We start from the raw sequence: 27,186 nt of genomic DNA on the forward strand, positions 1-27,186 counted from the left end.
AGCTCTGGGGATGGGGATGGGGACAGGGACAGGGTGGGGTGAGAGCTTTGGGGGATGAGGGATGGGAATGAGGGATGGGAACAGGGTGAGTGAGACCTCAGGGGATGATAAAATGGGGACAGTGTGGGGTGAGAGCTCTGGGAATGAGGGGACAGGGACAGAGTGAGGTGAGAGCTCTGGGGATGAAGGATGGGGACAGGGTGGGGTGAGAGCTCTGGGGGTGAGGGACCAGGAATAGAGTGGGGTGAGAGCTCTGGGGATGAGGGATGGGGACAGGAACAGTGTGGGGTGAGAGCTCTGGGGATGGGGACAGGGACAGAGTGAGGTGAGAGCTCTGGGGATGAGGGGACAGGGACAGGGTGGGGTGAGAGCTCTGGGGATGAAGGATGGGGACAGGGTGGGGTGAGAGCTCTGGGGATGAGGGGACAGGGACAGAGTGGGGTGAGAGCTCTGGGGATGAGGGATGGGGACAGTTTGGGGTGAGAGCTCTGGGGATGAGGGGACAGGGACAGCAGCGAGGGGGATGATCAGCTGGCCATGGAGGCTCTCCCTGTGCTGCAGGAGCACAGTTCCCGACTGTCAGAGCAGTAGAGCCCTGTCCCTGCCCAGCTGCTGGCAGAGCACCCCAGCCTTGTCCCCATCAGTCTGCGGTGGGAATAAACGTAGCCGAGCGTTGTGCTGGGCTCCAGCTCCAGAGCCCCCCGGGGAGGGGGCTGGGCTGCCTCTAAATCTCCTAATCCCCTTCATCAGAGTGCCAGACAAGCAGAGACACCGAGCAAACTGCCTGGGGCTGGGCCCCCCTGCTCCTCTGAGCTGCTGCAAATCCCAATCATCCTGCGGGCGATTACAGGGGCTTCTCCTGGAGCACAATATCCAATCTCCCCCAGAGGCCACCGCAACATATGCAGGGCCAGGCTCCGGGGCCACGCCGGGCTTGTCTCTGCTCATCCTATTAGCGGAGAGCCTGGCAGGGATGTGCCAGGGGAGCCGGGCACTGCCAGGGGGGCCGGGCAGCCCCCGAGCCTGCGGGAAGGAGCGAGCGGCTGCCCCAGCCCTGCGGGCTCTGTGCCCAGCCCTCCCTGCCCTCTCCATGGTCCTGCTCCGGAGCTTTCTGCTCCGGGAATCGTGGATTTAAAACACATTTCGTGATAAAAAAAAAAAAAAAAAAAAAAAAAAAAAAAAAAAAAAAAAAAAAAAAAAAAAAAAAAAAAAAAAAAAAAAAAAAAAAAAAAAAAAAAAAAAAAAAAGGTGGTGTCAGCTTTTCCGTTCTTGTTCTTTTGGAAGCTCTACCCTGAGCGCTGGGCTGGCTCAGCGGTGATCCAGAGCCCTGCTGCCGTGCCAGGGGGGATTTGTGGCCATCAGCACAGCAGAAAGAGCTGTCCCATGGCTCCTCCAAGGAAAATCCTCCCTGCTGGGCCCTCCCTGCTCAGGCAGCTCTGGGCAGGGCTCTGCTGGCTCACTCCAGAGTTTGGTCCAGGAACCGCCTCAGCAACTTTTTTTAAGGACGCAGTGAGGATAGGTCAGGCTGTTCTGAGGTTCCCACTGGGCTCCCCGTGTCCAGCTGCCAGAAGTGCCCATTGTGGGAGGGAGGAACTTGGGCAAGCACAGACGGGAATGGAGTGAGGCCCCGAGGGTGCCCAGAGCAGCTGTGGCTGCCCCTGGATCCCTGGCAGTGCCCAAGGCCAGGCTGGACACTGGGGCTGGGAGCAGCCTGGGACAGTGGGAGGTGTCCCTGCCATGGCAGGGCTGGATGAGCTTTAATTTCCCTTCCAACCCAGCCCCAATCATTCCCTGATTCCATGGCTGGGTCACTCTGTGGGGAGGAGATGCTGCTGGGATGTGGTGCAGGCACCTGCCCATCACAGGGGCCATGAACAGCCCTGTGCCCTCTCCCCTTCTCTCCAGGTGGGAAGGGAAGCTCCAGAGCAGGAAAGCAGAAGGCTCCCAATTAGAGCAGATAAAAGGAATCAGTTTCCTATGTGCAGCATCAACGTGACTGGAGGGACCCATGGCCACCAGGAACACGCAAGGATGTGGATTTAGCTGGGATCAGAGCTCCTTCCCATCCCCTGACCAGGTGGGACAAGGAATAAGATGCCCAGAGCAGCTGTGGCTGCCCCTGGATCCCTGGCAGTGTCCAAGGCCAGGCTGGACACTGGGGTTGGAGCACCTGGGACAGTGGGAGGTGACCCTGCCATGGCAGGGGTGGCACTGGATGATCTCCAAGATCCCTTCCAACCCAAACCCTTCTGTGCTTCTGTGATCCTGTGGCTACTGAAAATCCAGCTTTAAACCTGCCAGTGCTTAGGGCTGAGCCAAGTCCTGCTGGGAGAACCCTCAGGAGGAAATGGTGCCACCGCACTGCTGGAGCCAGCAAGAGATCCCAAAGCTCATCCCCATTACCATGCAAGGCCTGGAAATGACCCTGCCAGGCCTGTGCAGGCAGCTGGACAGCTGGGGCTGCAGGTCAGGCCCTGGGGAGGCACAGGAATTCAATTTCCCATCAAAATGGATGTCCCTGCCCTGGCACTCTCCCAGCTCCTGCTGTAAGCCAGGACCCAATTAAACCAGAGGTACCTGGGAAAGCCAGGTCACAGCAGAGCTTTGGCTGAGCCCAGCCCTGTCACACGTGTCCCCAGCAGCCACCCCCCACCCCTCAGGCATGGCCAGGAGCTCCCACCTCCTCCACCTTCCCCAGGAATGAATCCCCAGGGACTGGGCAGGGACAGCGAGGCCACATCACCCCAGGCACGGAGCCCAGGCTGGGACAGTGCTGGGGGGCAAGAACCCAGTGCCCAAACCCTGCAGGGCTATGGAGGCACTGAATCCCATCCTGAGGGTGCTGCTGCTGGGATCCCTGTGCCCATTCCTGTGCCCACACCCCTGCAGAGCTCTGTGGGCACCAATTCCCATGGTGAGTGTGCTGCTAACAGGATGCCCGTGCCCATTCCTGTTCTCACCCACTGCAGAGCTCTGTGGGCACCAATTCCCATCCTGAAGGTGCTGATGGGGTCCCTGTGCCCATTCCTATTCGCACCCCTTGCAGGGCTCTGTGGGCACCAATTCCCATGGTGAGTGTGCTGCTAGTGGGATCCCCGTGCTCATTCCTGTGCCCACACCCCTGCAGAGCTCTGTGGGCACCAATTCCCATGGTGAGTGTGCTGCTAATGGGATCCCTGTGCCCATTCCTGTGCCCACACCCCTGCAGAGCTCTGTGGGCACCAATTCCCATCCCGAAGGTGCTGATGGGGTCCCTGTGCCCATTCCTATTTGCACCCCTTGCAGGGCTCTGTGGGCACCAGTTCCCATCCTGAGGGTGCTGCTGACAGGACCCCTGTTCCCATTCCTATTCCCACCCCTTGCAGGGCTCTGGGGGCACCAGTTCCCATCCTGAGGGTGCTGTTGATGGGATCCCTGTGCCCACGCCTGTTCCCTTCCCCCTCCAGGGCTCTGTGGGCACTGAATCCCATCCTGAGGGTGCTGCTGCTGGGATCCCTGTGCCCACGCCTGTTCCCAACCCCTGCAGAGCTCTGTGGGCACCAATTCCCATGGTGAGGGTGCTGCTGACAGGATCCCTGTGCCTGTTCCTGTTTCTCTTCCTCCTCCAAGGCTCTGTGGGCACCGAATCCATCCTGAGGGTGCTGCTGTTGGGGTCCCTGTGCCCATTCCTGTTCCCACCTCCTGCAGAGCTCTGGGGGCACCAAATCCATCCGGAGAGAGCTGTTCATGGGATCCCTGTGCCCATTCTTGTTTTCCCACCCCCTTCAGGACTCTGTGGGCACTGAATCCATCCTGAGGGTGTTGCTGGGATCTCTGTGCGAATTCCTATTTCCCATCCCCCCGCAGAGCTCTGCGGGCACCAATCCCATCCTGAGGGTGCTGCTGGTGGGATCCCTGTGCCCATTCCTGTGCCCACTCCCTTCAGGACTCTGTGGGCACTGATTCCCGTGCTGAAGGTGCTGCTGGGGTCCCTGAGCCCCCCGGCCGTGCTGGCAGCCTCTGCAGCAGCCGCAGCATCGCAGCCCCTCGCAGGCAGCCGGTAATTGATGTGTGCTGCCATGGAAACCAGAGGGCTCCAGCCCGGCTGGATGCGAGCTCAGGGCTCTGCCGGAGGAGGGGAAGGCTTGAGAGCCGCTGTGGGGTGAGGGGAGAGCACAGGAACGGCAGGAGAGGCCAGGAGGGAACGAGGAGGGCAGCGAGTGGGTGGGATGGGTGGGACAGGGCTGGCAGAGAGGGGAAGGAGGCACAGATGGCATCAGGGAGGGGTCTGGATATCCTGGGATGGCTGAGGAGGAGGGAGTGTGAGGGCATGGAATGTTCAGGAGGGACAGGGAGGGTCTGGGATTGTCTCTGCTTAGGAAAACACCCTTTGGTCACCTGTCCTGGGGCAGCTCTGCCCTCTGTGCCAGCCTGGAACCACCCTCAGCATCCAGACCCTCTTTCCTTGGGATGGCAGCAAAGGGCACGGGGCTGCCGAGGGTTCCTGGGGACACATCCCTGCTCCCAGGGAGGGGCAGCTGAGAGACCCCCAGGCCCCAGCATGAGGGGAACCCCTCAGGAATGGGGGCTTGGATCCCCTCTGAGGGCCCTGCAGAGCCCTCCTCCTCAAAAGGAGTCCCTGCAAGGGGAGGGGAAGCTGAGCTTCATCTCCACAAGGGAACTCCAAGTTGGGAAGGAGCCTTGGCCTGGTGGTCCAAGCACAGCGAGCCCAGAGCTGAGCAGGGAGAGGTGCAAGGCTGTGTGTGAGCCCAGCACAGCCCAGATGTGCCACAGCTGTATGGAACCCACCGGAGAGGGGAACAGCCCTACCCTGAGCCAGGAAACCTCCTGGGATCATCGGGATCCTGTGCAAAGGCAGGCAGGGAAACCCCACAGCCAGGGCTGGAGGAGCTGGGGTGGGAACAGCCACAAATGTGCCTGGCTTGGAGTGACCCAGGTGCTCCCAAAGGGTCTGAAATACCCCAAAATCCCCGGCCATGCCTGGGAAAGGAGCTGGTGAAATGGAGCAAGTCTTCAAGGAGTGGTGGTGGAGATGGGAGGGGGTCCAGAGAGCTTTGATGGGATTTTCCCTGATTCCCATCTTGGCTGGTGAGAGGTGCAGGCAGCCTTGGAGCTGGAGGTGTTTCTTCACTGAAATATTTGGGTTTAATAATAGAATCAATCACAGAATCATGGAATGGCTTGGGTTGGAAGGGGCCTGGAAGCTCCTCCAGCTCCAACCCCCTGCCATGGGCAGGGACACCTTCCACTGGAGCAGGATGATCCAAACTCCATCCAACCTGGCCTTGCAGGAGTCTGGTCTGGGGGGAAGTGCTTTGGGGGCTTATCCCCCTTGTCCTTGTGCAGGAACATCCTCAGGCTGGCAAACAGGGAGCCAAGAGCAGGGCAGGGAGGCAGGCAGATCCCAAAGCCTCCCCAGATCTTTCTTCCCCTGAGGGCGCTCAGGGGGAGGCTGGGAAGGAGCAGCCAGGCCCAGAAGCAGCCGGGTTTTCACACTTTTATTGTAAAGCTTTAGGAAGGGCTAATTACAATGGAATTGGTCATCTTGACAGCTCAGCAAACGAACGGAACAGGGGAGAACGGAAAGAAAGGGGCATCACGACGGTGTCATGCTCACGGCTCCGAACAGAAAGGGTTACAAGGGAATCAATTGTGCTCACAGCGCCCGGGGAAAACCAAGCCCAAGGCCCAAAGGCTTCCCCGCACAGGGAAATGCATCACACATTGAGCAGTACAACCTTAGCAAGAGGCGTCGCCTTAGACATAGGGCACCATCTGAAAAATAGTGGGGGGACTTTACTCTGCCATAGGATTTCTCCTTTAGAAAAGCTACACCTGCATGTACATAAAACTGTACAAAAAACAAGGCATCACAAGCAAGGAAATGAAATCTCGTATAAATAGAACCAACACTGAAGAGCTACAAAGGGGTCGCTTAGATCCTTCCCACGCAGCCCGCCTGCTCCCTGGCTCCCACCTTTGGTTTTCCCCCTGGCTTGTCCTAGTGCAGTGTGAGATACAGTGAACCCTCCTCCTCCTCCTCCTCCCTGTGCTTGTCTGGACTGGAGCCCGTGGGGAGCTGTCCTCCCCCCACGCGCACAGAGGCTTTATCCTTCTGGCTTATAATTGTGCAAATGAGCTTCTTCCCACAGCACCTCTTCCTCGCCCTCCCCCAGGACTGATCCCCAGCCACACTGGCAGCTTCCCCCCGGGATGAATCCCCTCAGACCCCTCTCCCAGGACTGATGGCCGGCACCCTCTCCTCCCCAGGCACCCATCCCCTGCACCCCTGGCACCCCATTGAGGCCCTGCTCCCATTGCCCCCCTCACACCCACCCAGTGCCTTGAGACCCCCAAGCCCTCTGCACCCCCAGACACCCAACTCTGACCCCACCGTGCTCCCCTTAAACCCCCCCAGCCCTCCTGTGCACCCCCACAGGACTCAGCCACCCCCAAGCCCACCCCCAGCCCCATCCCCGGGGACCCCCTGCGCTCCCCCCTCCCTCCCTCCCTCCCTCCACACCGTGCTCGCACTGAGGACCTCGCCAGGCGCTCCAGGAGACAGCACAGCAATTCCAGCCACAGGAATTCCAGCCTAGGGATCCCTCTGGAGACCCCAGCACAGGGCAGGGACCCTCCCGCCGGGATGAGGTGGTCTTGGACAAGCCCCCCTCGGATGTGGCTCTGCCGGGGGTCCCCGAGAGGGGCACTGGACACTGCCACTGCCTGGGCCCAGGGGAGGCGTGAGCAGCCGAGTTGGCAGTGGAGTCAAAGATCGTGGCCAGCGCGGCCAAATTGCACATTCTGCCCAGTTTGGCCCTGAAACTACAGAGCTACAATAAAAACAAGGTCAGGAGCGGCACCTGCTCCGGCAGCCAGAGCGGGGGAGCGCGGCCCCGCAGGGCAGAGCAGGAATCCCGGCCGGGCCGGGCGGGGCAGGCCACCGGATCCCACCGGGAAAATCCGGCCAGGCCGGGCAGGCCGCTGGATCCCACCGGGAGCACCCCGGGCCGTGCGGGCCGCTGGATCCCCACCCGGAGCAGCAGCGGGAGGAGGGTCCTGCCTCCTCCCAGCCGGGGCCGGGGCCGTGCGGGGTGGCAGCGGTGCCACCCGGGGAAGGCAGGGCACGAGGGAAATGAGGGACACGAGGGACACGAGGCAGCGGTGCGAGCAGGCCCCTTTTGCCACCCTTCCTCTGTGCCCCGGGCTCGGCTGGCACCGTGTGCCCTCAGGGAGCCGTGAGGGGAGGTGGCTGTGTGTGCCACCGCCCCATGGGGGAGAGGAGCTGCTCAGAGCTGGGGGAGAGGCTGGGCAGGGGGTCCCGGCAGGCACTACAGCTATGGCAGAGCATAGCCCCAGCCCTGCGGGGTCCCTGTGCCCCCGGAGCCCCGTGCCAGCCACAGGAGAGCCGCCCTGCCGGCCTCGCTCCCTCGGGAAGGTGCCAGAGCTGGAAGCACAAGGGTGCAGCACGGCCCCTCCCGCGGCCCGGAGGAGAAGGGCTACCCAGGAATGAGGCGCGAGTCGCCCGGACCCCTCCGGCCAGGGGTGCACCCCAAAACCAGGGCTGTGCCCCGCTGCCAAGGGAGCAGCGGCAGAGCCAGGGGTGCCCCTCAGGAAGCCCTGTGAGGGGCAGGGGCTCCTCTGACCCTGCACGGGAGCTGAGGACGCCGGGGCAGCAGGAACCTGCCGGGAGACCGGTGGACCTTTGACAATGGAAGAGAAAGCTGGACCCCGTGAGAGTGGCCCTGGGGCCTAAGGGCAGCGGAGTCCAGCGGGCAGGGGCTCGGCGGCCCCCGGTGTGACCCTGAGACAAAGCTCCTCCTCACAAAGGCAATGGTGGCTTTACAGGCGGATGGGACGGAGGTCGAGGGCACGGCACAGCCTGGCCTCGTGAGCATCCCCTGCCCCGGAGGAGGCCCGAGGCGATGGGCTGAGAGCCGGGGCCGCTGGCGACCTCCCTGCCAGCAGAGGCGGACTGAGGGCTTCTCCGGACCCAGCCGGTCCCTTCCTGGGGACATCCCCTCCCCGGACCCAGCCGGTCCCCTGTCTGGGGGCTTCCCCACCCCTCCTCCGCCCGCCAGGCGCAGGGCCACCACCGGGACCCCCCACCCCCAAAGCAGCCCCCACCTATGGCACCGGGCAGTCCCTAGGGACCCTGCAGCTTGTGGGCACAGTGACAACGTTCAGAAAGAGATCCAGGCTGAAAAACAGCAAAGTCCCTACAGTCCGGCCAGGATGCTGCCCCTCTCCTCCAGCTCCCCAGCTGCTGTTTCAGGGACTGATCACATCTCTATTTACAATATAGAACACGAGTGCGGGCCGGACGCTGCGCTCCCAGGGGCTCTTCCACGCAGGAAACCATTCAAAGCTGGAACTTGCTCCCTGTGGTTTGTTATTTTTTCTCTTTTTTTTGTTTTGTTTTTCCTCTTTTTTTTTTTTTCTGCTTTTTTTTTTTTCCTCATTTTGTTTTGTTTTGTTTTCTCTTTAAATGTCTTTTTGTTTGTTTCAAGGACAATAAAAAGTTGCGATCAGGCAGGACTTGAATGTCATTCCTATAAGATTCGTATTTACAGGAGTCTACAGCAAAGAGACAGGCAGCTGGCTCCCCGTGCTCGGGGACACTCCTCGTCCTATGCCCCAGGAACTCCACCAGCTCTGCGTGGACCTTTGGTACGTAAGCCCTTCTCTCCCTTCTCCGTGCCCTCCGCACCAGGAGCCTGCCCAGCCCTCCCCGGCAGCAGTTCGGGATGCTCGGCAATGGGATCGGGATGCTTTTCACCTTCCCACCCACCCCCAGCCCCGGGCAACAGGGGGTTAAAAAGGCGCTCCTCTCATCCCTGCCTCGCCCTGCCCTGCTCCCCGCAGAGCCCCCTGCCTGGAGAAGCGGCTGGAGCCATAAAGCATCGAAATGGAAAATGTTCCTCTGGCCTCAGCTCCCTGCCCCTCACGCCCAGCCTCACAGGTAGATCTCCCTCTTGGTGGTCTGGGCTGAGGGGGTGGTGGCTGGCTGGAAGTCCGAGGTCTGGGTGAGAGGAATTTCCTCCATGGGAGAGTCCTTGCAGGGCTCATGGCTACTATTGGAGAAGGCACTGTACGTGGGGAGCAGGCGGAGGTTGGCCATTTTGGTGCTGCGCTCTTCCGACAGTCTGGGGCTGCCGTTCCCGACTTGCTCTTGACTCCCTCTGTCTTGGTAAGGCACAAAAGTGGAGAGTTTGAGGGCGTTCTTGGGCCTGCGGCTGGGGGAGGACTGGCCAGGCATCCAGCAGGTGTCGGAGTGGCCGAACTCTGTGCACTCCCGGGTGCAGGTCCCAGTCATGGCTACATCGGGCAGAGGCCGGAGATCTGCGGGGAACAAGGGACAGTAATGTTAGCCCCAGGAACCTCCCTCAGGAACCTGCCTCAGGAACCTGACCTTGGGAACCTCACCTAGGGAATCCTGCCTTGGGAACCCTTCCTCAGGAACCCTTCCTCGGGAACTCTGCCTTGGGAACCTCACCTTGGGAACCTCACCTTGGGAACCCTGCCTTGGGAACCTCACCTCGGGAACCCCACCTCAGGAACCCCACCTTGGGAACCCCGCCTTGGGAACCCTTCCTCAGGAACCCTTCCTCAGGAACTCTGCCTTGGGAGCCTCATCTTGGGAACCCTGCCTTGGGAACCCTTCCTCAGGAACCCCGCCTTTGGAACCCCCTCTCGGGATGCAGGGATGAGCAGCAGGGACTGGACATCTCCGTCCTACCCGTGCTGGGACAGACAGATGGACTCACAGACACCCTGGGAGCCAGACCCACAGACACCCCAGGAGCTTCACCCATGCATACCCTGGGAGCCAGACCCATGGACACCCAGGAGGTGGACCAATGGACACCCCAGGAACTGGACACATGGACACCCAGGAGCTGGACCCACAGACAAAAAAACGGGAGCAAAGCAGAGCAGGGAGGGAAACCCAAAGCCACAGAGAAACAGGAGGCAGAGCACAGGGCAGAGCTCCCCGAGCCCCTCAGGAGACCAGGATTGCACAGGGAGGCTCCACAGCTTGGATTTGCAGAGCAGGATATGAGCTGCCATACCAGGCTTGTGATCTCAGAGGGTGAGGCACCACCTGGAACCTGCTAAGCTCCAGGAATTCCCATTGGGCACCACCAATGGCATCCCATGGCATCACTGTGCAGAGACAGAATTGCCCTGGACTCAGCCCCGAGGCACAGCCGTGTGTCCTGGGCAGCATCCTTGGGCATCCCTGCCCTGCTCCCACCAGGCATTCCAGGCCACATTCCAGCCTCCCCTGGCACCCTCCAGCCAGAAGTCCTGGTCTCCTGTGGAGCCTGCAACCCCCAAGCACACTGAGGCAAAGCCATGCCCACCCCGAGAGAGGCTGGAGATGCCGTGGGGTGCCCTGTGGAGATGCCAGGGGTGCCCTGTGCACCAAATCCCTGCCCCTGAGGGAGCCCAGCACCCCAGGGCACCACAGGGCACCACAGCTCCCTGCTCCTGGCACAGCCGAACAATGAGCACCAGTTAGACCAGTTCACATACTGGTGTCCTCACACACCAGACACCCCCTGCCCCAGGTGTCCCTGAGCCTTGGCCAGGTGTCCTTGGCACAGGCAGCACCTGTCACGAGGCTTCTGAGGTTGGAATTTGGCACTTCCATGCAGAGCTGAGTGTCCCTCCCAGAGCCATCCCAGTCACGAGCCATTCCTTGATTTCTGCCCAAATTTGGGACATCACAGAGTGCCCCAGGACACGTCACTGCCTGCTGCCACAAGCAGATCCAGCCTGGTGCTGATGCTGGGGTGGAAGCAGGTGCTGCCCATGACCTTGAGGCTGCTCAGACTTCCAGATGTCCCTGTGGTTCCCAGAAATCCTCTCCACGTCTCCACCACTGTGGAGCTCTCTGCATTGACAGACTGATGGAGGGAGATGCTGAGGAGCTCTGGGGACTTGAGACATGTGGAGCACCCCCTTCACACGGGACACACATTGGTCCACACAATTCCCTCATCCCAAAAGCAGGGCGGACCCACAGGCGCTCTCTCAGCCTGGGGAAGAAGCAAACCAGAGCACCACAGTGGGGTTTCTGCCCTGGCCAATGCTCCCTGCTGCCACCAGTTTGGGACTGCCACACACCCGAGTCACCCTGGCACAGCTTTCACACACAGGATGCAGGAGAAGGCTCCAGACAATGCTGGGAATGCTTGGCACCGGCATGGACGAAGGGGCAAAGTCAGCAGCCAACCATGGTGTGAGCACATCTTGCCCTAAACCAGCCCCCAGTGATGCTCCCCAAACCCTCAGCTGGGGGCTGGGGCCTGTGCCCACACTGCATCCCTGGCACCCACGGGAGCTCCCCCTGGCAGCTGGGACATCCTGGCAGGAGGCACACGGACATACCTGATGGCAGCCCCCTTCACAGCCTGCTCCGCTCAGGGGACTCTGATGAGGGGCAGAAAAAGGACGACAGCGTCACATCAGTGCACAGCCCCGGCCTCCACACCCCCTGCAGCCTCTGACACCCCTGTCCCCTGGTCCCCACTGCCTCCTCGGCCTCTCCTGGCCCTGCTCCAGCCTCCTGAGGCCGCTCAGCCACTGCTGCTCCTCCCTCGTTCCTGGCTCCAGCTTCATCCTGATCCTCCCTGGAGCCCAGCATCCCTGGGAGGACTCACACGGGGACACTGGGAGCCACCTGGGTGGTGACACCAGAAACTCGGGCACATGGAGGGGTTGGGGCTGTGCACACACACACAGGGATACACACATGGATGTACACATGGACATACATGGACACACACACATGGACGCATTCAGGGATACACACATGGACACACACATGGACACACATACAGGGATTCACACACCTGGATGCACACAGAGATGCACACACATGGATACACACATGGATACACACACATGGATACACACACATGGACACACACATAGACACACACAGAGGGACACACACAGGGATACACACACAGGGACACATACACATGGACACACATACATGGATACACACAGGGATACACACATGGATACACACATGGACAGACACACAGGGACACACACAAATGGATACACACATGGACACACACATGGGTACACACACACATACACACATACATGGATACACACATGGAAACACACACAGACCCACACATGGACACACACACGGATACACACATGGATACACATATGGATACACACACATGAATACACACACGAATACACACTCATGGACGCACACACGGATACACACATGGACACGTACACACAGACACATACACATGGACACACAGACACCCCACCCAGATCCATCCCTCAGGTTGCTGGCCCTGCTCGCGGCGCGGGGACAGCCATGCTCACACGGCGGGGACAAGAAGCAGCAGCAGCAGCACAAAAGCAGCCCAGGGGACACGGCAGGGCACGGGCAGCACAGGAGCGTAGCTTGGCAGGGCACGTCCTCGGGGCTGGCCATGCACCAGTGCCCTGTTTCCTGGGGAATCGCCTCAATTCTCTCTCCCACATGAGATACACAACCAGAGGCACAAGGGCTCTGTTTCCATCGCTGCTCTGGGCAAGCAGAGAACGGAATCTGAATCCAAGAGAATCTATCAGGTTTTCCTGTCAGGACCACAGGATGCTCCAGTGGCCAAGCAAAGCCTTGGGCACTTTGAGGTCATGTTCTGTGGTCTTTCCCTCATGTCCACATGGAATTATCGCCATCCTTTCCTCACCAGGTTTCCTCCTGGACGTCCTTTCCTCTCTCAGAGAGGCCCTGGTGCTCTGTGCTCCCAGGGGAGTGGATGGGAGCCATCCTCTCTTCCTGGGGCAGAGGGAGCTTTGCCGAGCCCACAGAGGGGACTGGCAGGACTGAAATAAAATCCACCTCTGCAGGGAACAAAGCTACGGAGATGTCCTGGTGCCAGCAGCAGCTTGGGAATGGCAGGATCAAGCAGGAACGCTGTGTTCAGGGTCTTTTATTCTGCTCTACCCATTGTCTGCTCCTGGCACTGGAGCCTTTTTCCAGCGTTGTCCCCTCGCTGGCAGAGCGGATTCTGTGCCATGAGCCCGGAACGGGGCAGGGTGCAGTTCCTGAATAGCTGGGACTGAGGGAAAACACGACCCCATGGCCTAATTCCCAGCACATGCTGGTGGCTCAGGGACTCCAGTGTGCCACCAGGCAAGCACAAATCCCTCCTCGGTGGGAATTCTGTCCATGGATTTTCCCCAGTTTTGTGGGGTGGAAGAGGAGGCAGGCCCCTCACCTCGGGGTGCACAAAGGGTGCTCGGGATTTCTGATCCCTCCTCCACCCATAATGCACTTTTGTGCCTCTGAGGCCATGGAATGTGACAACATTCCCAGGGATGAAGAGGATGGCCACGTCCTCTCTGGTATCAGGGTGTCCTGGTCACACCCAGTAAAGCTCTGTGCAACTGCTGTGTTTTCCTGAGCTTTGGCCCATCCTGGTTATTCCAGGCCACCAGACTGTGCTTCCCAGGCAGGGAAGAGGTTGCCTGGGCATTCACAGCCCTCACATCCTCCTGACTCCCCCCTTTCCTGCAGCTTTGCCTCTCTCTGGCACCCCCTCATCAGCAGCCTCAGGGTGTTTTCCTCCTCAGTGAGGAACCCAGGGCAGGAAAAGTTGGATCCCTTTGGTTTCTTGGGGTGCATCGTTGGGGTTTTACACCAGGACACCCTCAGAGATACCAGGTTGGCTCCTCTGGAAAGAGGCACAAATTGGTGCTGCTGCTAATTACTGCTGTCTCCCTCTCTCCCCACCTAGGGCAGGAGCTCATCCTGTCACAGAGCTCCTCCAAACCTTACTGGGGGATCCCAGCACAGCTCTGGGGCGCTTTGGGGACAACACAAAAGCAGCAGCCTCAGCCAGCAGTGCTTCCATCCCCTGCAGGAGATGGGCGGAGGTTCCCTCACCCTCTGCAAGCCTGGGAGCTCCCAGTAGAGGCTGAGCCAGCCCCCAGCACGTTTTTTGCGCCAGCCTGGTTTTTATCCCCAGCCTGGTTTGGTCTTCCTGTGTCTTCCACTTGCGTCAGTGCAGGGAGAGCAGGGATGGATGATGCAGCACAGGAGAAGCCTTGGAAGGGAGGGGAAGTGCTGGAGCAGCTCTGGGAGGGGAGGCAGAGGGGCTGTGACAGAGCAGAGCAGGGCAGAGGATGCAGAGAAGCCCAGGAAAGGGAAGCACAGCATGCCAGGAGGGACTGGAAAGGCTCAGTGGTGTGGGGAAATGGGGAAGGGGAGTGTGGGGAGAGCAGCTGGGAGGAAAACCAGATGCTTTCACAGAGCTGGGATCAGAACAAGCCTTCTTCCCTCCCTGGGGAGAACTCATCTAGCCAGCTGCCCCAAAAGCAGAGCCCCAGAGCCCTGACCTGTGCTGGCCCTGGGGACAGAGGGACAGACAGGGCCCACGCTGCACCCTGGGCTGCCAGGGGTTCCAGACGTCTGTCCTGAGCCAGGGAAAGGGGCAGGGCTCCCAGGAGAGGCAGCCTGGCCACCTGGGAACGCCTCCTCTCCCATTCCTGGCCCTCAGGGCTCTGCAGACCCCTCTGGGGTGTCTGGCATCACCTCCCAGCAGCACTGTACCCCCTCCCTGTGCAACAAGGACTCCCTTCCCACCCCACAGCTCCTGGCAGTCAGCACCATTCCCTATTTCACCATTCCTGGTGCTGTTCTCCTGCACCATGGCTCCTCCAGGAACCATTCCCAGGAATGCTGCTCCCTGCTGCCCATGGCAGAGCTGCTGGTGCCAACATTCTCCACAGGTGCCACTCTCCCACAGCGCCACTCCCCCCAGGTGTGTCCTCCCCAGGTGTGTCCTCCCCAGGTGTGTCCTCCCCAGGTGTGTCCTCCCCAGGTGTGTCCCCCCCAGGTGTGTCCTCCCCAGGTGTGTCCCCCCCAGGTGTGTCCTCCCCAGGTGTGTTCCCCCAGGTGTGTTCCCCCAGGTGTGTCCTCCCCAGGTGTGTTCCCCCAGGTGTGTGTCCCCCACGGCGCCCTCCCGAAGGCACAGCTCTCCTATGGTGCTGCTCCCTCCAGGTGCCATTCCCTGCAGTGCCATTCCTGGGAAATGCCATCCCCACGGCGCTGCTGCCTCCAGGTACGGGTCCCGCTGCAGGTGCCGTGTTCTGTGCTGCTGCTGCCTCCAGGTGCTGCCCCCCCTGCTGCTGCCTTCCCTGCAGGCAGCCCTGCTGCAGTGAGCCATCTCCTCCAGGCTCCATGTTTTACACACTGCTCCCTCCAGACACCACTTCCCTGCTGAGCTGCTTCCTCCAGGCACCAGTGCTGCTGCTCCCTGCTCAGACACCCTTAGGAACAGCTGGGATTGTGCAGCCCGACATGCCATGTTCTTACACCGGCTAGCCCCATTGCTATGCTATCCTGTTCCATCCCATGAATAGAATCCCATCCTATCCTATCCCATTGCTATCCTATCCCATTGCTATCCTATCCTATTCCATCCCATCCTATTATTATCCTATGCTATGCTAAGCTATGCTATGCTATGCTATGCTATCCTATCCCATCCCATCCCATCCCATCCCATCCCATCCCATCCCATCCCATCCCATCCCATCCCATCCCAGCAGGAGTTTCCTGCAGGGAACAGGCCTGTGGCAGCTCTGTGCCTCATTCCCAGCACGTTTTCCCCTTGCCAGGGCTGTAGGGAGAGGGGAGCTGTGCTGCAGGTGGCTCTGGAGCCAGGATCTCCTTCACAAGCTCACAGACAAGGTGCCCCTTCACAGTCTCCAAATCAGGGAGGCACAGCCAGTGCATTATCCCAGCAGGGAATCATGGAATATTCTGGGCTGAAGGGACCCAAAAGGATCATCAGTCCAGCTCCAGACCCCCCAGCAGTGACCCTGTGCATCCCTGGTGCCCAAGGGCTCCTGGAGCTCTGGCAGCCTCGGGGCTGTGCCCATTCCCTGGGCAGCCTGGGCAGTGCCAGCACCCTCTGGGGCAGAACCTTTCCCTGGTGTCCATCCCAAAGCTCCCCTGCAGCCGTTCCCTCCTTCCCTGAGCTCTGCCCTGGGCTCCTTGTGCAGCTGAACCAGCCCAGTGCCCTCAGCCCTCCTCGGGTGGCCCCTGCAGAGCCTTCCCCAGCCCGGCCCCTCCTTTGGGCATCTGGAACAGCTTTGGGTCTCTGATGTTGTGGCACTCGAAGGGCCCCAGCCCTGGAGCGGGACAATCCCTCCCTGGCTGATCCCCATCACCTTTGGATGCAGAATCCCTCCCGCAGCTCCTCACCCATTTCTGGCCCATATTCCCGTGAGGACGAGCCCAGAGCTCAGCAATGTGCCCTGCAGAGCTGCTGGGGCGGGGATGTTTGGGCACGGAGGGCTCGGAGCCGGGAGCAGCTCCCGCAGCCTCGGGCTCCCCCCCGCACCCTCCCCGGCTGCAGGACCGCTCCCAGCCCCTCATCACCCAGGCAGACGGCTGCGGGACCGCTCCTAGCACTACAACACCCAGCCAGATGGCTGCCCAAGGTTCCCACCCTCGCTCCAGATGGCTCCCGCTATGGGAGCCCGACCCGGCACTGCCCACCGCGGGGTGACTGCGGCTCCGAGCCGCACCTCGAGCTCCCGGGGAGGGAACGAGCAGCACCCGCTGTTCCACACAGCTCCGGAGCTGCCGGGCACGCACAGGCTTCTCGTGGGCTCCAGGAGATGGAACAGCCCCGGCATCCCCCGGCCCCTCCAGCCCCGCTGCTCTGCCCCTGCGCTGGGCAGCACACGCAGCTCGGCTCGGCCCGAAGGGAACGGGCTCTGCACGCCCGGATCAGCCCCAGCCCCTGCGGGACAGCCCGGCACTCCGGAGCTGCAAACGCCTTCCCAGCCCCTGCCGAGGGCAGCCCAGCACGGCCAGGAAGGGATGGGGACAGATGGACCCACCCGGCTCGGCACTGCAGCACAGCTGGGGCTGGGGAGCTTTGCCTGGCTCCCAGGGGATGTTCTTCCTTCTCCCCACTCCCAGGGAATGTGTTTTCCTTTTCCCCCATTCTCAGGGGATCTGTTTCCCTTTTTCCCCATTCCCAGGGGATGTGTTTCCATTCCCCATTCCCAGGGGATGTGTTTCCATTCCCCATTCCCAGGGAAGGTGTTTCCCTTTTTCCCCATTCCCAGGGGATGTGTTTCCATTCCCCATTCGCAGGGGATGTGTTTTCCCTTTTCCCCATTCCCAGGGAAGGTGTTATCCCTTTTTCCCCATTCCCAAGGGATGTGCTTTCCCTGTTCCCAGGGGATGTGTTTTCCCCTTTTTCCCTGTTCCCAGGGGATGTGTTTCCCTTTCCCCACTCCCAGGGGATCTGTTCTTCCTTGTCCCCATTCCCAGGGAATGTGTTTTCCCTTTTCTCCATTCCCAGGGAATGTGTTTTCCCCATTCCCAGGGATGTATTTTCCCTTTTTCCCACTCCCAGGGAATGTGTTTTCCCTGTTCCCAGAGGATGTATTTTCCCTTTTTTCCCCATTCCCAGGGGATGTATTTTCCCTTTTTCCCTGTTCCCAGGGGATCTGTTTCTCTTTTCCCCATTCCCAGGGATGTGTTTTCCCTTTTTTCCCATTCCCAGGGGATGTGTCCTTCCTTTTCCCCACTCTCAGGGGATCTGTTTCCATTCCCTCACTCCCAGGGGATGTGTTTTCCCCATTCCCAGGGATGTATGTTCCCTTTTTTCCCCATTCCCAGGGATGTATTTTCCCTTTTTTCCCCATTCCCAGGGATGTATTTTCCCTTTTTTCCCCATTCCCAGGGATGTGTTTTCCCTTTTTTCCCCATTCCCAGGGATGTATTTTCCCTTTTTTCCCCATTCCCAGGGATGTATTTTCCCTTTTTTCCCCATTCCCAGGGATGTGTTTTCCCTTTTTTCCCCATTCCCAGGGATGTGTTTTCCCTTTTTCCCCCCATTCTCAGGGATGTATTTTCTCTTTTTTCCCCATTCCCAGGGATGTGTTAACCTTTTTTCCCCATTCCCAGGGATGAGTTTTCCCTTTTTTCCCCATTCCCAGGGATGTGTTTTCCCTTTTTCCCCCCATTCTCAGGGATGTATTTTCTCTTTTTTCCCCATTCCCAGGGATGTGTTAACCTTTTTTCCCCATTCCCAGGGATGTGTTAACCTTTTTTCCCCATTCCCAGGGATGTGTTTTCCCTTTTTTCCCCATTCCCAGGGATGTGTTTTCCCTTTTTCCCCCATTCCCAGGGATGTGTTTTCCCTTTTTTCCCCATTCTCAGGGTTGTGTTTCCCGTGTGTGCAAGGAGGAGCCGCCTCCCTGCTGCAGTCACAGCGGCCACATCGCCACAGCAACGGCAGACAGAGCACCCAGATGGATGCTCCCAGACACGGAGAATGTCCCTGCAGGGCTCAGAACACACTGAGGGCTCCCAAACTCCCCATCACCGCACAGCTTCCCTGTGACACCCAGCAAAACAAATTCAACCCCCCTGTAACAGATTTTGTGGCTGTGGTGCCACCCCCATGATCTCCTACCCCGGCACAGAGGGGCTTCAACCTTCACTGGACTATAAAAAGCAGAATTATTCCATTAAACTGCTGAATAATTATGTTAAGAAGCACCTAAATAGGATTACAAGGTCCAAAGGTTAGGAAATGCCAAAATTAGGATTGTCCAGGCAGCCTTAATTCTCCTCCTGCTTCCTGATGCAGAGCAGAGTCTCACTCTGGAGGGAAATATTTCCCCTGGGGTCCCTTTGTGGCTTCCAGGGAGAGGACAGAGCTCCTGGGAGGTTTAACAGGGAACGAGCTGATTTGCCACTGAGACTCTGCCCCAGAAACTGGGGAGGGTACAAGGAAAGGGTCAAGAGATCACAGAAAACTCCTCCTCTAAATAAAAAGGGGCTGGAGGATGGAGGGTGTTGCTCTCCTAATGAGAAGAAACAGCAATTTTCTCTTTATCTTTCCAGAAATAAAATATCTGGGCACATTTCACTGGCACTTCTCAGAATATTTGGTACCTGGCACACGCCCTCTATGAAAAATCAGGTCCCTGCAGCTAAAACTCACAGCAGCCAAAAGGAAAGGCACAGAATGAGCATTGCTGGGCAATCCCCTCACTCACTGTGCATGAAACAACACAACCCAGCTGCAGAGTGAAACCCTGGATCCATTCACATCCCAACCTACAGACCAGGGGCATTCCACAAATACCCACCAGAAACGCTGGGGAGTCCAAACCAATCCATGGAACAACCAAACCCTGTTCCAGCACTGGCTCCTGCAGCACCCAGGGGAACAACAGCACCTGAGGTTCCTTTAGGGGCACACAAAAGCCCTAAAACCATTGAATCTGGGCAGTGGAGCTCCTGCCCTCCTTCCCTCCCTGCCCCAGGAGCTGGGACAGGGGAGCTCAGGGTTAATGATGGAAATCCCAGGGGAGGGAGCAGCAGCACCTGAGGTTCCTTTAGGGACACACAAAAGCCCTAAAACCATGGAATATGGGGCAGTGGAGCTCCTGCCCTCCCTGCCCCAGGAGCTGGGACAGGGGAGCTCAGGGTTAATGATGGAAATCCCAGGGGAGGGAGCAGCACCTGCCACCCCCGGGGCTGCCAGCTCATGCATGCCTTGGATGCACATTCCTGCTGGCCAAATCCCTCCTGATTGCTCCTGCTCGCATTCCCCATCCCCACCTGCTCTGCTGATGGCGATTCTGCCCCTGGGGGGCTGGGGATGGCCCGTCCCCCTGCAGGCAGGGGCTCCCTGGGGACAGGGAATGGCTGTCACAGAGCTCCCTGGGGACATGGAATGGCCACCCCAGAGTTCCTTGGGGATATGGGAATGGCTGTCACAGAGCTCCTTGGGGACACGGAATGGCCACCCTAGAGCTCCCTGGGGACATGGGAGTGCCCACCCCAGAGCTCCTTGGGGACACAGGAATGGTGATCCCAAAGCTCCTTGGGGACACAGGAATGACAGAGCTCTGTGGGGACATGGGCATGGCTCTCCCAGAGCCCTCAGAGCTCCCTGGGGACACAAAAATGGCAGAGTTCCCAGGGGACAGGGAATGGCTCTCCCAGAGCTCCCTGGGGACACGGGCATGGCTCTCCCAAAGCTCCTTGGGGACACAGGAATGGCAGAGCTCCGTGGGGACATGAGATTGGCAGAGATCCCTATGGACACAGGAATGGCCACCCCAGAGCTCCTTGGGAACATGAGAATAGCTCTCCCAAAGTTCCTTAGGGACAGGGAATGGCCACCCTAGAGCTCCCTGGGGACATGGGAGCTGTCCCATGAGCTGGCCTCATGGGCTGTCCCAGAGCTCCTTGGGGACACAGGAATGGTTGTCCCAAAGTTCCTTGGGGACACAGGAGTGCCCATCCCAGGCTCCCAGGGGACACAGGAGTGCCCACCCCAGAGCTCCCTGGCACACTCTGGGTGCCCTGTGCTGCCAGCCAGGGTGACCACAAGGGGCCATGCCAGCAGGAGCAGTGTCACCAGTGCCACTCTGAGCACTCACTGCCCTGGTGACACCGTGCCCACAGCCCAGGGGCCCTTCCCAGCCCTCTGGTGTGCTTCACTGTCAGCTGCACCTGAGTGAGGGACAGGGAGTGGCCCTGGTGGCACCAGGTCCTGGGGAGCTGCCAGTCCATTTTATCAGGGCTTGGTGACACACAGTTGTTCTCTTACCCCGTGTCCCCGGGTCACCAGTTCTCAGAGAATCCCTGGTCATGGTCCCAGAGGGGCTGGAGAGCTGAGCCATGGCAAGACTGTGCCCTGTGGGGCTGGGGACAGTCCCCCCAGCCAGCAGGGACATGGCACAGCAGCAAATGCTCCTTCCAGGAGGAGCAAAGCACATAATCCCTGAGCTCTGAAAGTGCCTGAGCCTGTGAGAGGCCAGCTCTGATCCTCCCTGACCTGTCCCCTCTGCCCCGGGCTGGGGGCAGCACAGAGGGTCCCCTGCAGCCCCATCCCACCCACACCATGGCATTCCACCCTGGCATCCCAGGGGCTGGCCTGGGCACCCTTCTCCTGCTGCATCCCAGCACCTGCAAGGGTTAATCTGCCTCTCCAGAGCTCCTCAAAGCTAATTAGAAAGAGCCTGGGCAAGTGTGGTGGCAGACACCAGTGCACTTATCTACCCACTTCCGGGGCTCTGCCCTTATCATTTAATTAAAGCTGCAGCCTGCTGCCCTGGCTGCCAGCAGCTCATCACCGAGGGCACTGGAGCTTGAGGCAGCTCTGCCAGCGCGCCAGGAAGGGCAGGAGAAGGGAGAACAGGCCCTGGGAAGGACAATCAGAGGGAGAAGAGATAAAGGAAGAGTCCCTGTGTGCTGGCTGGGACTGGGGAGGCAGTGAGGGACCCCAAAATGGGGGATGTGGGGACAGATCTGCTGCAGGGGGACCTGGGCACTGTCACAGCCTGGGAGTGAGACAAGGAAAGGCCTTGGGGGAGGCACTTCAGAGTGGTTCCATCTCACAGAACCCCCAGAGCAGGTCTCCCATGGAATCCCAGGATCACTGAGGTTAGAAAAGCCCTCCAGGATCAAAGAGTACAAACTGTGCCTGATCCCCTCCTTGTCCCCAGCCCAGAGCACTCAGTGCCACCTCCAGCCCTTCCTGGGACACCTCCAGGGATGGGCACTCCAAACCCCCCCGGGCAGCCCCTCCCAATCCCCGAGCCCCCTTTCCATGGGGAAATTCCTGCTGTGCCCACCCTGGGCCTGCCCTGGCCCAGCCTGAGGCCGTTCCCTCTGCTCCTGTCCCTGTTCCCTGGAGCACAGCCCGACCCCCCGGCTGTGCCCTCCTGTCAGGAGCTGTGCAGAGCCACAAGGGCCCCCTGAGCCTCCTTTGCTCCAGGCTGAGCCCCTTCCCAGCTCCCTCAGCCCCTCCTGGGGCTCCAGCCCCTTCCCAGCTCCGTTCCCTGCCCTGGACACGCTCCAGCCCCTGCAGGGCTCTGTGGCCATGAGGGCCCAGAACGGGACACAGCCCTCGAGGTGCCCCAGCAGTGCCAGCACAGGGGACAGGCCCTGCCCTTGTCCTGCTGCCACACTGGTTTTGATCCAGGCCAGGTGCCCACGGCCTCCTTGGGCACCCCTGGGCACCCCGGGGCTCATTTCTTCTCAAGTCTGATGCTTTGCCCACTCAGGCAGGGCTGGAATTTTGCTGGAATTAATGAACCAGCAGGGCACAGACCCTGCACTGTTTCCCGTCCCTGTCCCCCCATCCCTGGTGGGAGATGTCACCAGGACAGGGTGGCATTTTTGGGGTGGGGTGAAGGACATCTTCCACTGTCCCAGGCTGCTCCATACCCTGTCCAATCTGACCTTGGGCACTGCCAGGGATCCAGGGGCAGCCACAGCTGCTCTGGGCAAGCTCAGGGCATCACCACCTTCACAAGGAAAGATTTTTTCCCTAATATCCAATCTAAACCTCCTGTGTCAGTTGGAATCCATTCCCCGATGGATAAACCCTGGGAATGCTGTTGTGTGAAGGCCACACAGGGCAGTGTGGGCACAGCTCCCCAGGGATGTGTTCTGAGGTGCATTCAGAGCACGTTTTGGGACAAGCAGCCCCCAAACACCGCTGGCAGCTCCCATGCCAAATCCCAGCCCTCCCTCCCAAAGCATGGTTAAGCTAATGGATCTTGAAAGGAAATTTTCATAATCACTTTGTTAGCAGGGCTGAGGCAGCACAGCTTGTTCTCCAAAACTAGCTGGAACAGCTTGGCTAAACCTCATGAAAAACAGAAAGAGAAATCAACCTGAGGGGAACCCAGCATGGAAAATTGAAGCTGTGGTGCTGGAAAGCAGCTAAGGCGATAAGGCATCAGAAAGGAGCCTGCGCAGCACAAAATGTCAGAGCTGAGGCTGTGCAGGGCAGGATCCTCACGGCAGAGCTGCTCCAGAGGCACAGCCTGGCTGGAGCCAGGGATCACATCCTGACCCCCTCCTCCTTTTCCTGCTGCTCCTTGTGTGTGCCCGGCACGCCCCGAGTGCCAGAGCTGTGCTGGGAATGGGAGCACCAGCCAGGGAGGGGCTGGGAAAGGGGCTCAGATGGGGAAAAGGAGGTTCAGGGGACACTTTGTGGCTCTGCACAACTCCCTGACACGAGAGGAAATCAGGAGCTGCTCCCAGGATGAGTGGGCTCGAGCTGCAGCAGGAGAGCTTCAAGCTGGACATCAGGGAACATTTCATCCCACAGGGATGGTCAGAGCTGTGCAGGGCAGTGGTGGAGCCACCCTGGAGGGATTTCAATGCCATGTGTGTAGCTATGATATTTTGTGAAAAATCTTTTCTTTAAGAATTTTCCTCCTGAGAAGCTGAGAGGCTTCAGGAGCAAAATGCAAACAATGATTATCTGCTGCTGTGGAATGCAACAGGTGCATCTGGGATTGGTCTCATAGACTTGTTTTTTATTAATGGCCAGTCAGCTGGCTCGGACTCTCTGTCGAGCCACAAGCTTTTGTTATTATTTTTCTTTTTCTATTCTTAGCTGGCCTTCTGATGAAATTCTTTCTTCTATTCTTTTAGTATAGTTTTAATGTAATATATATCATAAAGTAATAAATCAAGCCTTCTGAAACGTGGAGTCAGAGCCTCGTCTCTTCCCTCATCCTCAGACCCCTGTGGACACTGTCTCACATGTGGATGTGGCACTTGGGGACAGGGGTTAGTGGTGGTCTTGGCACTGCTGGGGGAATGGTTGGACTTGATGATCTCAGATTTCCAACCTTAATTCCGTAATTCTGTGCAAAGGGTGGTCCTCTCCCACCCGCTGCTCATGTCCTAATCACACAAGCCAGAATTAACAGGCAATAATTGGATTATTTTTAATTAATTTTCAGCACGGCCAGGCCTCTCACCTCACCTACAGCACTCCAAGGAGCACCAGTTCATGCACACAGGGATTTGGGAATCCCAGCCTGGCTTTGTGAGTCCTCTCCAGTGTTTGCTCCTTGGTGGCTGCCTCTCATTGTTCCCGGGTATTAAAGCTCTTGTGTCAAGGAGAAAAGAAGTGGCGTTCGCATGTCTGCCTTTGAACAAAACCATTGTTCAGCTCCATCAACAATTTAATAATCCTTCCCTGGCAGGACAATGGATGGGGGGAAATGGTGGGCGCAGGGGGGCGGGGAGCCGCAGAGCCAAGTGCTGTTCCCGGCCTTTGAAGTCAGGGAGGTGTTTAAGTGACAAAAAACCCACAAGTTTATGAAAAGGGCTCCTCTCAAGGAGGGGATCTGCAAACAAAGGGAACCGAGACCACTCAGAGGGAAGCAGAGCAGGGAGAAGGAAGAGCCCTTGGAAGAGAGTCAAGCCAAACCCCAAGGAAACCGGCAGAGGAAATGACAGCGTGGATTTGCATGTGGACGCTTTGTTTCCTTGCCACGGATCTTTCCTGGGAAGGGGAGCACCCCCAGATCATTGCAGCTCCCTTACAGCCTGTCCTGAGCCTGTCCTGCAGACACCCAGGGGGAAGAGGCAGATCCCTGCCGGAATTTTTGGTGGCTGTGGGAAGGATCAGGGGATGGGCGCTCAGTGCAGGGTGAGGCTCTTGGGCTGTGCTGTCCCTGCTGGAGGCACACACAGCCCTGGATCCCAAACCCAGCCCGGGGGAGCCAAACCCACCTGAAATCCATCACACAGCACTCCTGGGAGTGTTAGAGCAGGGATACAGCCAGGGAATGATCCCACATCAAACGGGGCCGTTTCTCTGCCGATTGCTCTAAGATCCAGAGCCCGAACCCCTGGGCTGCCCAGCCCCTTTCTCTGCAGTGCAGCGGTGCCACAAAGCAGCTGAAAACGCTCCTTATTGACGCCTCCAACGCCCACAGACTGCGAGGCTGAAAATCTGCAGTGGGAGCACCACGGGGAGAGGGTTTGTGGCTGGCACGTGGCGCGAGCAGCACCGGTCACATCCTCCTGTGGTGCGGGCAAAATTCACCCCAAGGAATCAACCCCGGGCCTTGAATTGCAGCATTTGCCCTCCTAATGTGATTCCCCACCAAGCACTGAAAGGATCTGCTGCCCTTATGGCCAGGATAAGGGAGAAATCCCCTTCTCAGATGGCCAGGATTGAGGAGAAATCCCCCTCTCCTGGAAAAGCAAGAGGGATCAGCACCAAAGCACCAAAGCATCCGGCTGAAGGAGCAAACACAGAATATGGGAATGTTTAGGAACAGGACAGCCTGGTGATGGCTCATTTGGGAAAAAACCCTGATCCTGATGAATTTTGCTGTGCCCTGTGTTTGTTTTTAGGATGGCAGCAAGAAGCCCTTGCGGGAAAGCAGGGAAAAGACAGAAAATCGCTTCCGATAGGGAATATCAACCTCCAGCTACCCCTGGGTGCTGCAGTTTACAGGCTGCTGGAGGAGAGATGCAATAAAGTTTGCACCACTCGAGGGAGGCCTGCCAGAGGCAGTCCTAAAGGCTGCCATGAATAAAACACGCTTTAAAGAGTCAGCGAGGATTACAAAATCCTGAAACCCAGGCGGGACAAGCGGGATACATCATCTCCCCCCATGTCAGAGGGAGATGTGCCCAGAGCACAGCACCAGGGAGCAGCAGGATGAGCATGAGATGATTTGGGTTTCACAATAAAACAGAGACGGATGAAAATTTCCAGAATCGGTCCACGGGCATCATTTTTTGCAGTTATTTTTCCAAAGGGAGGAGACGGCAAGAGCGGGTCTGCTCCTCATGCGAGGAGGCATGGAGCAAAGCAGCATCTGTGCCCAGGTACACAGCTCCGAGGGATCTGCGATTGGAGAGGTCCTGGCCAGCAATTGACCCTTTGAAGGAAGCCGTACATCATCATTAAAGAGCTCCTCGTCCCGGGGGACCCGGAGGCGAAACAGCCCCGGCGCTGCTGTCCCGGTGCGGGAGCAAACAGGGCTCGGGGAATGACAAATGGGATGCGCGGGGGCGGCTGGGTTTACCTGCAGCCCCAGCACGGGAAGGGCTCGGGATCTGCTCCTCAGGGAGGCTGATAGGGGAACAATAGCCTGCAAGTGGCATTGTTTGCAGGAAAGGCGAGATATTTGCCTTTTCTCACTGATGTTGCTGCATCTCTGTGGAGGCCCCTTCCTGTGTGGCTAATAAGCAGCAAGACGCCAGACGTGGAATACAAAAATTCCTTTGGCTTTGATTCGTTTTCTTTCTGGATAGAGTCAGCCTTACTTTTGTCAAGATCCCTGTTGTCTGGGTAATTTCATCTAGAGATCCTCAAGGAGCACAGATCTCCACATCACTCTGAGTTTAATATCTCAGTTTGAGCTGGCATATATTCCAGCAATAATTTATACAGCTGAAGAAGGGGAAAAAAAAAAAAGATTACTTCTGTCTAATTGGCATTACACTAATTACCAGCAAAATACATCAAGCAAATATCACATCTCCTCACTCTCTGTCATTTTGCATTCCCTGCTCCATTTTCTCTTTCCTCGGCAGCGATAAAACAACACGACAGCCATTCCGACATCCCTGAGCAGGGATCACATCCTGACCCCCTCCTCCTCCTCCTTGTTTCCTCACGTCCAGGCAGGTTGTACCAACCCAGACACACACAGCTGACTGAGAACTGCTGTTCTCAGGAACCTGTGCATTCCAGCACCCTGCTCTTCCCCGCTGCATCCCTTACCCAGCCTCTTGTCCAGAGGGCTCATCCCTGGAAGAACATTTTGTACCTGAGTGACACAGAACACAGACTGCAGGAGAGTCACAGGTTTCACCCATGGGCTACCTGAGCTGATTTATTCCTGATTCACAGCCAGTCTCCCCCAAATTATTGGAAAAATGTCACACCCCTGCTCGTCTCCCCCAAATTATTGAAAAAATGATATTATTTTAGCTCAACACCAGTATCACACCAGAGTAAAGGTGCCAAGTGTGAATCCAAGCATGTCCAAGAGCTACCACGAGCAGAGTCCTCATCATCCAGCTCATTCTGACGTGAGCTCCCTGCCAGACAAGAGCCCTGGAACAGAGCACTTTGGGGGGATCCTTCCCTGTTCTTGTCCCCCAAGCCCAGGAAAGAGGTCTGGATGTTTGTTTTTGGGGAAGGAGTATCCAGGTAGGACTCGGTGTCCATGACACCCTGGGAGGTTCCACACTCCCACCAGTGAGGTTCAGCCCTCCTTTTCCGTGAGGATTGAGGCTGAAATGCCTCACAGGGATCATTTGGGAGCTTTGTACCCGGTTCAGAGGCACAAGCCCCTCTCCACCCCGCTGGG

General features: G+C 58.4%; 1 protein-coding gene across 4 annotated transcripts in view; it reads right to left on the reverse strand.

Moving 5' to 3' along the window:
• Positions 1-8,522: 8,522 nt before the first annotated feature.
• PCDH1 (protocadherin 1) overlaps positions 8,523-27,186 on the reverse strand; it is a 58,041-nt gene continuing 39,377 nt past the window's right edge. For 3 of the 4 annotated variants that reach the window (XM_063168467.1, XM_063168469.1, XM_063168466.1), the window contains exon 5: positions 8,523-9,342. In XM_063168467.1, the coding sequence (XP_063024537.1) occupies positions 8,957-9,342 (386 nt within the window). In that variant the 3' untranslated portion in view covers positions 8,523-8,956. Of the gene's footprint in view, positions 9,343-11,397; positions 11,440-27,186 lie in introns of all 4 variants that reach the window. The other variant, XM_063168468.1, reaches the window with a different exon arrangement.

Source organism: Melospiza melodia, chromosome 14 (assembly GCF_035770615.1).
Source record: "Melospiza melodia melodia isolate bMelMel2 chromosome 14, bMelMel2.pri, whole genome shotgun sequence".
NCBI classification, from domain to species: domain Eukaryota; kingdom Metazoa; phylum Chordata; class Aves; order Passeriformes; family Passerellidae; genus Melospiza; species Melospiza melodia.